The sequence below is a fragment of the Eumetopias jubatus genome, unplaced genomic scaffold (genome assembly GCF_037043125.1).
Source record: "Eumetopias jubatus isolate StellerSeaLion01/CBP00866 unplaced genomic scaffold, mEumJub1_p1.0 scaffold_13, whole genome shotgun sequence".
NCBI lineage: Eukaryota > Metazoa > Chordata > Mammalia > Carnivora > Otariidae > Eumetopias > Eumetopias jubatus.
The window spans coordinates 103,673,192-103,686,900 of record NW_028274819.1 but is presented as its reverse complement, the minus strand read 5'-3'; the positions used below and the strand labels follow the sequence as shown (position 1 = coordinate 103,686,900).

At 46.0% G+C, this 13,709-nt stretch overlaps 1 protein-coding gene across 1 annotated transcript in view; it reads left to right on the top strand.

The window, feature by feature from the left end:
* NCAM1 (neural cell adhesion molecule 1) overlaps positions 1 to 13,709 on the top strand; it is a 66,697-nt gene that overhangs the window by 14,218 nt on the left and 38,770 nt on the right. The window contains exons 8-13 of the mRNA XM_088017521.1: positions 1,489 to 1,631; positions 7,732 to 7,761; positions 11,906 to 12,056; positions 12,425 to 12,609; positions 12,976 to 13,072; positions 13,389 to 13,559. Of these exons, the coding sequence (XP_087873647.1) occupies positions 1,489 to 1,631; positions 7,732 to 7,761; positions 11,906 to 12,056; positions 12,425 to 12,609; positions 12,976 to 13,072; positions 13,389 to 13,559 (777 nt within the window). The remainder of the gene's footprint in view (positions 1 to 1,488; positions 1,632 to 7,731; positions 7,762 to 11,905; positions 12,057 to 12,424; positions 12,610 to 12,975; positions 13,073 to 13,388; positions 13,560 to 13,709) is intronic.

Genomic DNA, 13,709 nt, shown 5'->3' with positions numbered 1-13,709 from the left:
AAAAACCTCACTCAAGTGAACTCCATCAGTTCCAATCTGTGAGCATTTGGCCCCATTGGATTGAGACATGACTGGGTGCTTGCCATCAAAAAAGAATTTGCCAGGCAAGCGTTTAGTACAGATTAACTGTAGCAGAATATTTAGCCTATATGGATAATTTTATATAGAAGCAGGTATTTGCTACAGAAAATGCACAGCCTTTAAAGCACTTGCCATTAAAGCAGAATCGGGGGCGTCAACTTGTAGGAAGTATTTGGGCAGTCATTTATTAACCTACTCAGGAGCAGCGTATGAATTTGCACTTCTTTCAAAAATTATCCCATAAATTTGATTTATTTATTTTTTGTTTGTTTATCTAGCCTCGTCTTTTCCCCCATTAGTGAAATAAGTTGCATTTGTGCAGCGTTCTTTTCTCTTCTATGGAAGATTTCGCAATTTCAGAGTGTAATTGTTTTAAATCAGGAAAAGTCAATTTTCTCTAATGTTTTAATATTTAACTCCAATTCCAAATGCTTGCTTTCTCTCGCATTACCCAGAACATTTGGAAAATGAACCCATCTCTCCTTCCTATCCCAGCCCACTCCGCAGTCTGCAGCCCGTCCCTTGCCCCATTTCCCTGCTTGGCTCAGTACTAACACAACTCTCCCAGTCAGTGAGAAGCTCACAGTCACTTGCACTCCTTCTCATTCCCTTTTGATTCTTGCCATGGCTCCTTCGCCCTCTGTTCACTTGGCACTTCCGTGAAGCCTTCGTGAGCACCTCTCTCAGAGCTGCCCTTCCCTGTCTGCCCCCCATCCCGCCCTCCAGGACCACCTGGTTCGGGACTCTGTTCCGCCACACCTGGGGCACTGTCAGAGTTGTCAAAATTGGTTTTCCCACCTCAAGGTTTTCTCCGTTCTCAATCTTGAGTTTTTCCCGGATTAACCTTCTTGAAGTACAAATGATCATTGCATTGCTGGGATCAAACACCGCCAGTGGGCTTCCATCGGCGCCCGGAGATCATTCAAAGCAAGCACTGTAACCAGGCAGCCATGACCCGGCGCCTGGGCCCAGCACCACCTCCCCCTGCTGTGATGCACAAACACGGGCCCCCATCACACTGCCCTCCTCACGTGTCCTTGCTTCATTGCTCACAGTTAAGCAGTTTTCTACACTGAGAATGACTCTATCCCAAAGTTCCACGTACTAAAGATGTCATGGCCCAGCCCAAAAACTTCCTCTTCATGAAAGCTCCAACCAGACAAGTGCTCTTCCTCTGCCCCATGCCTTCTCCACCCTCTTCTTTGGACGCTCTTTCTCTAGGGGATCTTGTTGTTAATGGTCTCACATTGATGTTGTCACATGCCTGTTCAGTTCTGTAGGTCCTGCAACACCTAGAATAGGGTCTTATACTCAGTAAGTACATAACCTGTGTTGAGTGGGTGCATGGTATAATTTAAACCCAAAAAGCTAAACCAATCAGATAAACTCATGAACATGTCTTTTCAGCGAAACCCAAAATCACTTACGTAGAGAACCAGACTGCCATGGAACTAGAAGAACAAGTCACTCTGACCTGCGAAGCCTCAGGAGACCCCATTCCCACTATCACCTGGAGGACTTCTACCCGGAACATCAGCAGTGAAGAAAAGGTATGATGTCACCAAGAGTTTCCGGGCCATGGGATGCAAGCTCAAAGCAGGTCATGTCTGTCCAGGGCCCCATTCTCTTCGGGGAGCCGGAAGATGGGATGCAGGCCCCAAAGGCCATGCCAGGTCCCACGGCCTCCATCCTCCAGACTGCCTGGCTGTGGCCTGATCAGTGTGTGTCAGGGCCACAGTTTCCTGCATAGATCTGCAGGGGTGTGAGGTTCCTGGGCATGGTCAAGTTAGATGTTCTGGGGAGGAAGCAGGTGGTGCTTTTCAAACCCAGGATTACGGAGCTATGAGGAGCAAGGAGAAGCCAAGAGCCTGGTGGTCCAGCTATCATATCAAGAGTACCGAAGGGAATGTGTCCCAGAAATAGCAGGGATCAGAATGAGCCCTATTAATTCTTCTCCTCGTGTTTTGTACACTCATGCTGTACATGCGCTGTATGCACAAAAGCTTGGTTGCCTTTGTGTCTGCCTGTATTTTCGGTCACATTTGGATATCATTTTGTTCTGAAGGCAAAAATAATTAGCAGTTTCTACATGACGATGATTACACTGGGTTCTCCAATACATTCTTAGCTCTCAGCGATCCATGGTAGCAACCTTCCTGGCAATTTGAAATGACTGGGAAGATTTAGTTTTAAAGCATGTAGATTTATAGGCCACCAGGAAGTTGTTATTATTATTGACAGTATATACAGATTGAGGTAACCCCACATCAGGCAGCCCTTTGCTACTGAGTGGGCCAAAAGCAGGAGGAAGAAGCAGCTTGGTTTTAAAGCAACTTAAACCCTCTTATGGCACTTCTCCAATCTCATCTCATATAGCCTATAGTAATACGCTTCATATTAGTTGTCCAAAGCTATTTAGGAGTAATGGCCTTAACTTTAAAGAGCATTTATAATGGATTACTTATTGACCACAATGTCAAAAATGATAGATCTTCACTCTTCTGCCTGCCTAAAGGAAATCCCCCAGAGGGTAAACTCAAATAAAGTCAAAAAGAAACAGGGTGACACAGCAGAGCTGCATTTGGGATTTACATTTGAGGATCTGATTTCTGCCCCACAAATAAAAAACAAAACTAAATCAAAAGGAATAGAAATTGCTGTTCCAAAAAGCCCATTATTTTTTGCAAGTTTAACTCCACAGTTGAATTCAACTTAACAAAAACTCAAGGAACTGCTAAGTATTTTTGAAACTCACATATGCTGTTCGATATTGTGAAAACCAACTGGATTAAGAAATATGGTGTTTACTTGGATAGTTTCTTTATCAACATTGGAAATAAACCCCAAGCTCAGATTTCAGCTCCCATCGTGTGTGTTACATGGATTGAATGTACATTTCAGGGCTTAAACCGCAGGGCTGCTGCTCGGCCAGTTTTTCTACATCAGGCTTGTGATTTGTCCAGAATGACCCAGTGTATATCAATGACCTACAGTGAAGGACAGAAATTATATATATCCTAGATGAATGATGTTTTTAAATTCGATGTCTTTTCTAGGAATACCTCCATAGCTAAGCTAGACCAGAAGGGTTATTAAGATTTGTGCCTTACCCTAAGTTCTTTTATAGGTGGGCACTTCTGGCCTGTATCTGTGAATTCATTTTTACAGAATGAGAACAAATAACCAGGCACTAGTCCACACTCATACTTACTAAATGTTGAGACAAAAGGTATCCAGCAGAGACCATCTCCGACCAAGTAGGTGTGTATAATTCAATGATCAGTGTAGATCGTTTGTCTCAATCTGAGATAATTATCTAAGCCCAGCCACATAGGTTGTATTTGGTTTCTTTTACTACGGACTGCCTTCGAGTTTACTCAAAGTGACACTACTGGAACATGCGTGAATCCATTGTTAGAACTAGTCCTCCAAACCAGCCAGTGACATGACACCATATTAACATATTTGCCTAAATGAAACCCTACATAGAAAAGTTTCCATTTCTATTAGTTTTATATTAACATCAGAGAGGCTTGATATCCATCTTATACCGTGGAGAGCTCATAATTAAGAGAACAGAGGGCCTATGCATGCCAGCTGGAGGCTGGATAATCAATTTCACTTTCATCTGGCAGCCCCTCGTGTTCTCCACCATCTGAAGGTGCGTTATATATAATCAGGGATTAAGATGATTAGAGGCACCGTATTGTAGGAGTGAAAGAAAACAATTTTCTTTTAAAAATCAGGATAATACGTGAAGCAGATAAAAACGACGATTGTTTCTACCTGTTAAGCTCAGGAAGGGTCCTGAGAATTAGCACAAAATGCTGGGATCCTAGAAGTCAGGAAGGAAGGTCCCATTTGAGGTTGTGCAGTCTCACCTGGCACTCACTTTGCAGCTTATCTGCCAGAAAGGCTCGTGGTCCCTCCCTGAAGGGTGATGGTGTCTGTCCTCTACAGGCATCTGGCCAACACTGGGGATCAGGAAGGTCTGCTTCCTTGCCCCTCCCACTGTTCAGTCTTCCCACCTCTGCCCCTCAGTCCTCTGGGTGAGAGCTCTTGGATTTTCCACTAGTCTCCAGTCTTCATGCGTCCGTTCAACCCCTGGTGCTTCCTGGTGGTCCCGTCCTAGAGAGCTTCAGCCCCCTGGCGCTCCCCTAAAGTTCTGTGGAGACAGTGTAGCTAGTGCAGATTTCCATGCAGTGAACTGCTCCCTTGTTCTGGACACCATCAGGCAGCTAAAGTATTAGCCCTGCAGCAATTTCCTCATTCTCTTGCCTCATATTGAGCTTGTGGTCAACTAAAATGCTCAGCTCTTTTTTTTGTGAACTACGCTGAAGCCACATATCCCCTTATTCTGTTCTTATGCAATTGATTGCTTCACCAAAAATGCAGAACTTTATATTTATTTCTGCTAAAAACTGTGTTTTGTTTGTTGCAACCCGATGTTCCTCAGTGGGGTCACTATGGCAGTTTGGGAAGGGCCTTCCTTCCTGGGATGGTCCTGTGCGTTGCAGGATTTTTAGCACCACCAGTCCCCTTCCCTCTAAATGCCAGCAGCCACCTCTAATCACCTTGATGACTAAAAATGCCACATACACAAACTCTTTCTGGCTTGAGAAACATTTCAGTCCATCTTTCTAACCAGGCAAGTCTGGCTTTCCTCACAGCTGTCCTTAGAGGTCTGTAGGTCTAGGGCATTTCAAGCCACATGGACCCCCATGTTTTGTTTATGTGTTTTTAAAGTAATGAGGTCTAACAGTGAGTGGTGACCCCACTTCACAAAGGCCAAAGGCAGAAAGTTCAGTAGCCTTCCCCAGGCAGCTGTGGTCCAGCATCTGTATTAGCTGTTGCTCCAACCTCGCATGAACATTTACATGAAACATCTTTGTCCGAGCCTCTGATAAAAATGTTGACTGGGACAAGGTCAAGTGCAGAGCCCTTAGAACGCTCTCACAGCTTCCCTCTGGGTCACTGGTTCGGAAGGTAGAGCACCTAATGCCATGGTGCTCCTCATGATTTTGATGACTTTTGCGGAAGATTCAATGATTTCTTTAATAAAGTTGGTTACAGAATAAGCTAATTAAAGCAGCTTGGTCTTTTGCTTCATTGTTTAGTTAAGTCTAGCATTTGTCTGGTATTACCCTTCTTAAGAGAAGAGAGAAAAGGCTTTCAACCATAGGCACAGAGTTAGTAACTTTCTAATGGATCCTAATGTTCCTCTTCATTAAAAAAAGAAGCGGGGGGGGTGGGGGGGGAATCAAGCAAAAGCCAGTTCACTGAGCCTCATTGTCACACCCTATCTGATTGTGTCTTTAGGTGTAGTCCAGCTGCTCCTTCGAGACTGATTACCATCAATCTGCTAAGCTTCAGCTGGTTGAGTCAGTCAGTTTTGCTCAACAACCAATAACAGCTAAGCTAAATTTGGGTTATTAAGACCGTTAGGGTAGATCATCTGTCTGAAAGTTAATCCATTCATTAGTCTCTATTATGTTGACCAAAAAGAAAACAAACCATATTTGAACATCATAGTGGGTCAGTTTGATCAATGTGTCTGGAGGTCACTGTGATAATGCAGATGCAAAGAAAATTTGCACGTCCACATCATTTTGTTGCTCATCCTACCTAGATTCATTTTAAATATTGCCAGGTATGTGAGTGAGTGGGGCTAACTTCCAGGTGCCATTTACATACTGAGCAAGACCTTTGGAGGATAATTTGCACAATCTGTTGCTAGCAGAACACATTCTCTGTGTGCTTATTTAAACCTCTTATTTGAACATGCCTTTGAAATGACTGGTACAGAAATTCATAGGAAACTTTAATATTTGAGGAAAAGAAGAGGGGCAAAGAATTGAGATCAGAGGAGATAGGAAAAAAAATGGAATTTCATGAGCCTTGAGTCTTTAGCTGATAGAGTATCGCACAAATCCCACAAATAAGAGAGACCTTTGAAATTCTGAATTCGCTGGAAACTGGATCTTTCTGTCAGCAGGAAGAATTCCTCTTTCATACAACCTAGGTGCCCATGTATAAATACTGGAAAAGGTACCCCGTTGAGCATTTAGAGTCTGGCATATTCTGCGTGTGGGCAAAGGTAGAGCAGGTAATACTTTAGGATAACAGTAGGGATGCTTCACTCTAGTTTATTTACATATTCCTACAGACTTGTATGTGAGATGATAAAATGTAAATAAACCTGGAACTTAAAATTTCTGGAGCATGACTAATCCTATCCTAATGTGTTTTCTGTGTGTGTATATCAGATTGTCTTAAAGTGAGCCACACCATCACCAAATTATCAGGGCCGAGGCATATTCTACCAGGCACCCAGGCAGGAGGTCAGGCTACTGGAAGCATCTTGTTACTAGCAACTACTTATTCTAAAAGCCACAAAACCGTAGTGATCTGGGAGAGACACAAGAAGAATCAGATCTGAAAAACAAACAACTCCATATGATATAGCCCTTAAAAAACAATCTTGATTCATGCAGCCCTGGCATGTGACAGACAAGCTTCTCGGTGATGTGGACTTGGCAACCACATTTGACATGTTGGCCCCCTGTCACTTTGGTCTCTGCATGTTCGTTCCTCTGTTCTTACTTTTTTCTTCATTCCGACATCACGTGACATCCAACATCTCCCTCCTCGTTTCTCACAAAAGCTCTTTGCATTTAGTGGACTCTTACTAAATGTTTGTGGACTCATTTGCATTTCCTGGATTGCATTGCTGTGTCTCTGGCATCTGTTCTTTCCTTTCTCCATCTGAACATCAGGGACAACCAGGCACTCATGCCATCTAATAAAAAGAACAATGCAGGTATGATGTTTTTGAATCCCAGTATGAAAACAGAAAAACCGTAAGCATTGCAGATTCCCAAGTGCCGGATAAGTAAAATATCTAGATGTGGGCGGAAAATAACCAAGCCTCCATGCTTCTGAGTTGACTCCGTCCTTTGTGAATGCTTTGTTGGATGACGGTGGTGCACACTTGAGCCCGCGTGCCGTCTGGGCATTCCTCTTAAAGAACTGACTGGAGCCTGCAGCAGCAGAAATTGCTGGCCTGAAATTTCCTGACCCACAACTTTAAGGACTTCATGCTTACCATTCTTAATGTACCTCTCTGCTCCTTTCTTAGTTCCTTTTTTTTTTAAGATATAAACTTGATTTTTAATAGGATGCATGCCACGAATTAGAAAAATGCATGAACACCAAATGGCATTAGTAGTTTTGCGATAAGCTGTCTGATAGAATCCAAAGGAGGAAACCTACCCTCTAAGTGTCTCTAGATTGTGGGGTTTGTATTAGTTGCGTCACGAAATACAATGAAAAACGCTCAAGACGTTTTAGAACAGGAGCAGTCGAACACGTCTGCTGGTGTCCATGTGTATGCCTACCAAAGATTAGGAAAGCCTTCTCCTTTGAATGATACATCTTAATGTGTGGAAGGGGGGGAAAAGCGGAACATAAGCTAACTCCTAAATTAAATTGGGTAATAAACACACCATTGAAAGTGGGCCGTGGACAAAGTTCTGAGTTAAAGAGCAGCTGCATGTGCACGGAATGCAGTGGGATACATCAATTCTCTGAAGCAACATGTTGTAAAATTTTACTGCTTTCTTGTTGTGTTTTATATCTTGTTCTCTCCAGGCTTCGTGGACTCGACCAGAGAAGCAAGAGGTATAGCTTACCTGACCACTAGCCAGTCTTTAGTTTCTGAAAGCATTCTAGCTTAACTCACCATTCCAGTTCAATAACCAGACATGCTAAACTAATTAGTCATAGAGTTAGATTAAAGAATAGGTCGATAGTGGTAGACGTTACTTAGAAATAGTGGCATTTTAGGATGAGCAAGCAAGCTGTGTTGGGAGTGGATGAACAAATCCTTATTACTTCTTAAAATTGGATCTTATTCTCTTGCTGGTGCTGGTAAAATCACATCCAGGTAATTATACTTACAGAAATAAATCGCTCCAATTCCCAGGCCAGGCTTTTTGCAATGACGAGATTTTTTTTTTTTTTTTTTTTTTTTTTGGACTCTCACCTGGTTGTTGTGGCTTTGGGTCATAAAGTCATGGAGTTGGTGGTCTAAAAACCCACTCAACCCTTTCCAGCTCAACTCATCTTGTTGCTCGCTTATTTTATAATGATTGGTCTTGGTAAATGGTCACATCACATCCCATTTCATGTCAAAGCAATGCAGACGACATCTCTCCTTGGTTTGCCCAAATTGCTAAACACACATATGTCACTTTGATAGAGCATTAAATTTATGAGATTAGCATGATTTGGCACAAGCGGTTTTATGTTTTTTAGAAGTCAGTAGCATTTATCCTTTGAGCTTTCTCTGACTGCTCGCTTCAGCTTGGGTAATGTGGGACTTTGTTTGAAAACTGAAGCTCAATATTAATCTTAAGACTTTAATGTTACACACCCAAGACCCTAATTACAATCATGCTTATTGTTTTTTTCACTGATTTGTGTGATTAACTGACAGATAGTGAAATAAAAACCAGTATGCTTTAGAGGAGGTTCAAGGATCAAACCCATAAATATTTTTTTTTAAAAAAACTAGCTTTTGTCTCTTCTCCAGAGGAAATTTTGATATTGTAATAGTGTAAATGTAGACTGTGGCAATCCTATACACTGTATTTTAATCAGGTAACCCTATCCCCTTAGTCTTCCAGAAATGATAATTATTCAGAACACATAACTCCTGTGTTCAGGTCGTGGCTATAAATAATTAATGCTGTTTAATATTGAGGAGTTGACTGCCTGTCCCCAGGCACGGATCCTAGTTTCTGCACATGAGCACACTGTGTCGTGATCACACAGTGTCTGATAAGCTCACTTTGTATCCTACCTTCTTCCTTGTCATGGGGACTGTAATCAAGCGCCCATCTTGCTGAAATCCCTCCCTCCTACGGCACAGAAATTGCTTAGTGCTGTCCCAGGCTGTGGGTGTTGCATTGCCCCAAAGTCACGGACCCATTCGGGATTGGGGAAGGGAGAGAAGAAGCGTTCATTATCAGCCACTTTTGAGCAACTACAGATCTCATTCTATTTGGCCTTCGGCTTCTCCCCCTGTCATTCTGATTTAAACCTGGCTGGAGGGGGAGGGGAGATTTCTCAGGGAGCATTAAGGGATGTTAAGAGAATTACTGTTATAAGTGGAAGTAATAGGTTTACTCCCAAGAAAGCAGACAACTCACTTCCGGTTTCCAGAAGTACCCTTATCTTGAGTATCTCACTCTGGATATAATTGACTTTCAAGTGAGTGCCGCCCCTGGGGCTCAGAAGTTCCATTCCTTCCTGTTTGTCTCTCAGAGATGAAAACCGTTAAGTCCAGATGAGCTCCAAAGAAGGCTTGGGCTATGGCCAGTTTCGTTCTGTAAGCTCAGAAAATTCACACTTCTACCTGGAAGAAGGAACGCAAAAAATTTTGATGAGAAGAATAACTGTAGTTGCACTGCATGCTGTTTTTGCAGAACAGGGTCTTCTTGTCCCAGCTCCCCTTCCATTCTTGCCCGGAGACCATCTGCTTCCTCTGCAGGCCTGAACTATCAGCACGACCCCTGTCTGGATGGCTTGTCGGTGGCACGCCCTGACTTTGCCTGGTGCCAGAGTAAAACGTGTCAGAGGGAGACAGTCTAATTGCACGGGAGACTCTGTGCTTCCCCTTGGAGGGAGAACTGGGCATCGGACAAATTCCCACCATCAGTCCTGTCGTGAGCCGCTGCAAAATGAGAATTCTCTGTAGAGGACCGTCTCCTGGTCTGCTGACACAATTAAATGAGAAAATTTTCCGCATAGAGAAATTTAGACCACGTAGAAGGGGAGAAAAGTGTGGCTGTCAGTGAAACCACTTCCCAAGCTTCCCTTCAACCATTTTCTAGAATATTCCACGTAGACTGTCCGTGCCCTGCTTTGTTGCTATTTGTGACTGTCCTCCTCTTGCCTACATGCCTCTCTTTGCATCTTTTGCTGTAGTACTGCTTCCATTGTGGACATGTTCTCTTGACGTCCCAAAGATCTGGTCAGTTTTCCATGTTTGTGGGTGTTGAGCCCAGGACAAGCTCCATCTGTATGACAAACAGTCCTAGTTCAGCCGTCGGCTGGTGTCACTGTGGGCTGAGCCTGTGTTCTCACTGAGATAACCAGAAGGGCAGGGGGTGGACCTCGAACCCTTTCTGCCTTTATCCTGTTGTGTTTGGGGCAGACAGGAGTGACAAACAGGTAAGGTCAACCCTTTAGAGATACTTGCAGGGATGCTCTCGATGCCACTAGTTTAATGGGTTTATTTTTGGATGACTCATGGAAGTTGCCACTGGGACGTATTGGGACAACCCAGTCAGCCCACGAGAAAAGGGAGTCCGAAGATCCAGGGACCCTTGGATGTCTCAAGGCATTCTAATCAAGTGTTCCACACCTGTCTGTTGTCATCTCTCACTAATGTGTGGCATCTCCTCAACCAGTCAGCCTTGCAGACTTACAGGTCAGATGGGAGTTGAGAGCCATGGGCATCGGGCACTCCTCTGAGAGTGGAGTGGCCCTTAGGCAGTGATGATTTTGCTCGGCTCTCTGCCTCCTTGCCAGCAGTGGTGTTCCAGTTTCCAGATATGAACCTCAATGGGGCTTAAATGTCTGAGATGAATTAATTCCACTAGTCATGGTCAGAGGGACTTCTTGGGACAGGTCTCCATGGAGACGGCCCCACAAGGCCCATGGGACCTTGCTTTTGATCTGCCCAAACCGGCTGTGTGTGACATTACAGTTCTGGGTTTCAGGCTTCCAAACCAGCACATCACAAGAACCTCAATGAAACAGGTGTTCTTTCATTCTTTAAAGGCCCGACCCCTTGGGACGACAGATGCTATATGCAGAGCACTCACCTGTCCATCTCCACAGAATATCATATGCTGGAGATAAGAGTGTGGCCCAGCCTACAAGGAACGAGACTCATTCTGCAGATTACCAACTTCCTTGAGGATCTGAACTTGGGCAGCATGCCCAGACTTTATCTAGGCCAGCAACCATTTCACTTCGAGTGTCAAGGCAGGAGCCCCTTGGAAATATTCCAGGACCCACTGCCTAGGGACCATAGGCTTAGTCCCCTTTTGACCAGTCGTTGGAATTCCAGAGACTCAGGAAGTGAATTATTGTATCAAGGGCTAGAATGCAGAATCTGGTGGTGGCTGCCTGGGGCTCTGTGCCACCATCCCTGGAGAGGGGACCCAGGGACCCTCACTTCCAGCTCAACAGCTCCTGATCATCAAGTTGTTGGACTTTCTCTTGAATGAAATTATTTCACTTTTAAGCCTTCAGGAAAGCGAGGCATCTGCAGAAATACAGGTTTCTTGTATAATTTCTTGCACTTGGCACATTCAGATTTCCCATTATGCATGCACGCACCATGGAACTGACAGATGGGCAGACTCCTGGAAGGAAAGCTTAGGGTGCAGGTTTCCCAGAATCTCATGAGGCAAAGCTGTCACTGATGCAATATCTGCCGGCCAGGCCTTTTGCTTCCATCTTAGATGTGCCAAACAAAGTCATCTTGGGGGACCTTGGCTGTCCTTGCCCCAAACCGATCTTGGCATGGGGTCTAGGCTGCTTCACATAAACTGGGTCCCGTTTTCTATTTTGGAGACACTCAAGTCCCTGTGGTGCTCCCCAGAGCCTCCCACACTAGTTGGGACCTTAAGTAAGGCACATGGGCACAGCTTGGGGAGAGGATGTGAGACTGGTCCCAGACAAGAGATGGCCTGGTCTCCCACCCCCAGCCCTGCCGCGGGCTCTCACGCTCTCTCTTCCCTCCCGGCAGACTCTGGATGGGCACATGGTGGTGCGAAGCCACGCCCGAGTGTCGTCCCTGACCCTGAAGAGCATCCAGTACACAGACGCCGGAGAATACATCTGCACCGCCAGCAACACCATCGGCCAGGACTCCCAGTCCATGTACCTGGAAGTGCAATGTGAGCAGCAGCTGTGGAAGATCGAGGGGAGGGGGACCGTGCAGGGTCAGGCTGAAAAGGGACAAGAGCAGCCAGGACCCGAGCTGCATCCCCGTAGCTCTGCTCACGCTCCATGTGGAGGTGGCCCGAGGCCGTTCCAGAGCTTTGTCCCCAGGTCATGCCCTCACACTGGCCCAGGCTTCTTACAGGCTCACAAGCCCTTCCATCTTCCTGTGCAGCTCACAGGACCGCGGAACCGGCCTGACCTTTCCTACGCCAGGGCACTGGCTCTGCTTAGGGCACGCCCGCCCTCCCAGGGCTAGGAGACGGGGTGTGCGGGGCTCCTCTGTGGTGCTGGTCTTCCTGATTGGCATTGCTGTTCCTTGCAGATGCCCCCAAGCTGCAGGGCCCCGTGGCTGTGTACACTTGGGAGGGGAACCAGGTGAACATCACGTGCGAGGTATTTGCCTACCCCAGTGCTACCATCTCGTGGTTTCGAGATGGTCAGCTGCTGCCAAGCTCCAACTACAGCAATATCAAGATCTACAACACCCCCTCCGCCAGCTATCTAGAGGTAGGTCATGGTGGAGTCAGGGGAGGGGGGAGGAGGTACAGTCTGACTCTGGATAGGCTCCTATATGCAGCTAAAATCTTCTCTCTTGCTTCTCTGGCATCCTGACCAGGGGAACCATCGGCCTCAGAAGAAACTGAGCCTCAGCCCTGCCCCTACTCTCTCCCTGGAGCCAGGTCACGGCCCAGGAGGCCAAGTGTGCCTCTCTCACTGGCCCCTTGGCAATTCTCTCTGGCTTAAGGCTGGGCTGGAGCTAATGGTTCATGCTTTCCTGGTTCTTTCCTTTACAAATTCGTCCAATAAATAAAGATATGAGTCGGTGGCCATTCCATGGGACACTTAGAACCCACGAGTTCCTTCTTTCCAAAGGTGACCCCAGACTCTGAAAATGATTTCGGAAATTACAACTGTACTGCAGTGAACCGCATTGGACAGGAGTCTTTGGAGTTCATCCTTGTCCAAGCAGGTGAGCCCCCCTCATGGCTGCCCTACCCTGACCCTTCCTGGCCTATTCTGTGCCATTTGGTGACATCAGGGAAAGTGAAGAGAGGGCCAGGGTAGCCAAAGACAGAGGGTCAGGAAGCAGGGAGCCTGTGGAGGCTCGAGGGTGTGCGTACAGGGCATGTGGGGAGAGAATCATACGGTGAGGTGGGCTGGAGTATAGGGTAGAGGTGACAATATTCCCAAGAATAAGCAGAAATGAGAGACATGCTTTGTGGCTGAGAGTTATGTCCTGGACCTGACTGGGCTCACCTGGGTCTCCGTATGTGCCCTCCCCACAGACACCCCATCTTCACCATCCATCGACCAGGTGGAGCCATACTCTAGCACAGCCCAGGTGCAGTTTGATGAACCAGAGGCCACCGGTGGGGTGCCCATCCTCAAATACAAGGCTGAGTGGAGAGCAGTGGGTGAGGAAGTGTGGCATTTCAAGTGGTATGATGCCAAAGAAGGTAAGTGGGGGAGAGTCAGCGTTTCCTTTAGAAGGATGGGTTGCTTGGTGTTGGGCAGACGCTCAGCCCAGGTCCTGGCACTCTGACAGCCCACTGGGGTGGTGTGGCCCACCACTCTCATCTGTTGAGGGGTGCCACAGGCCAACACCT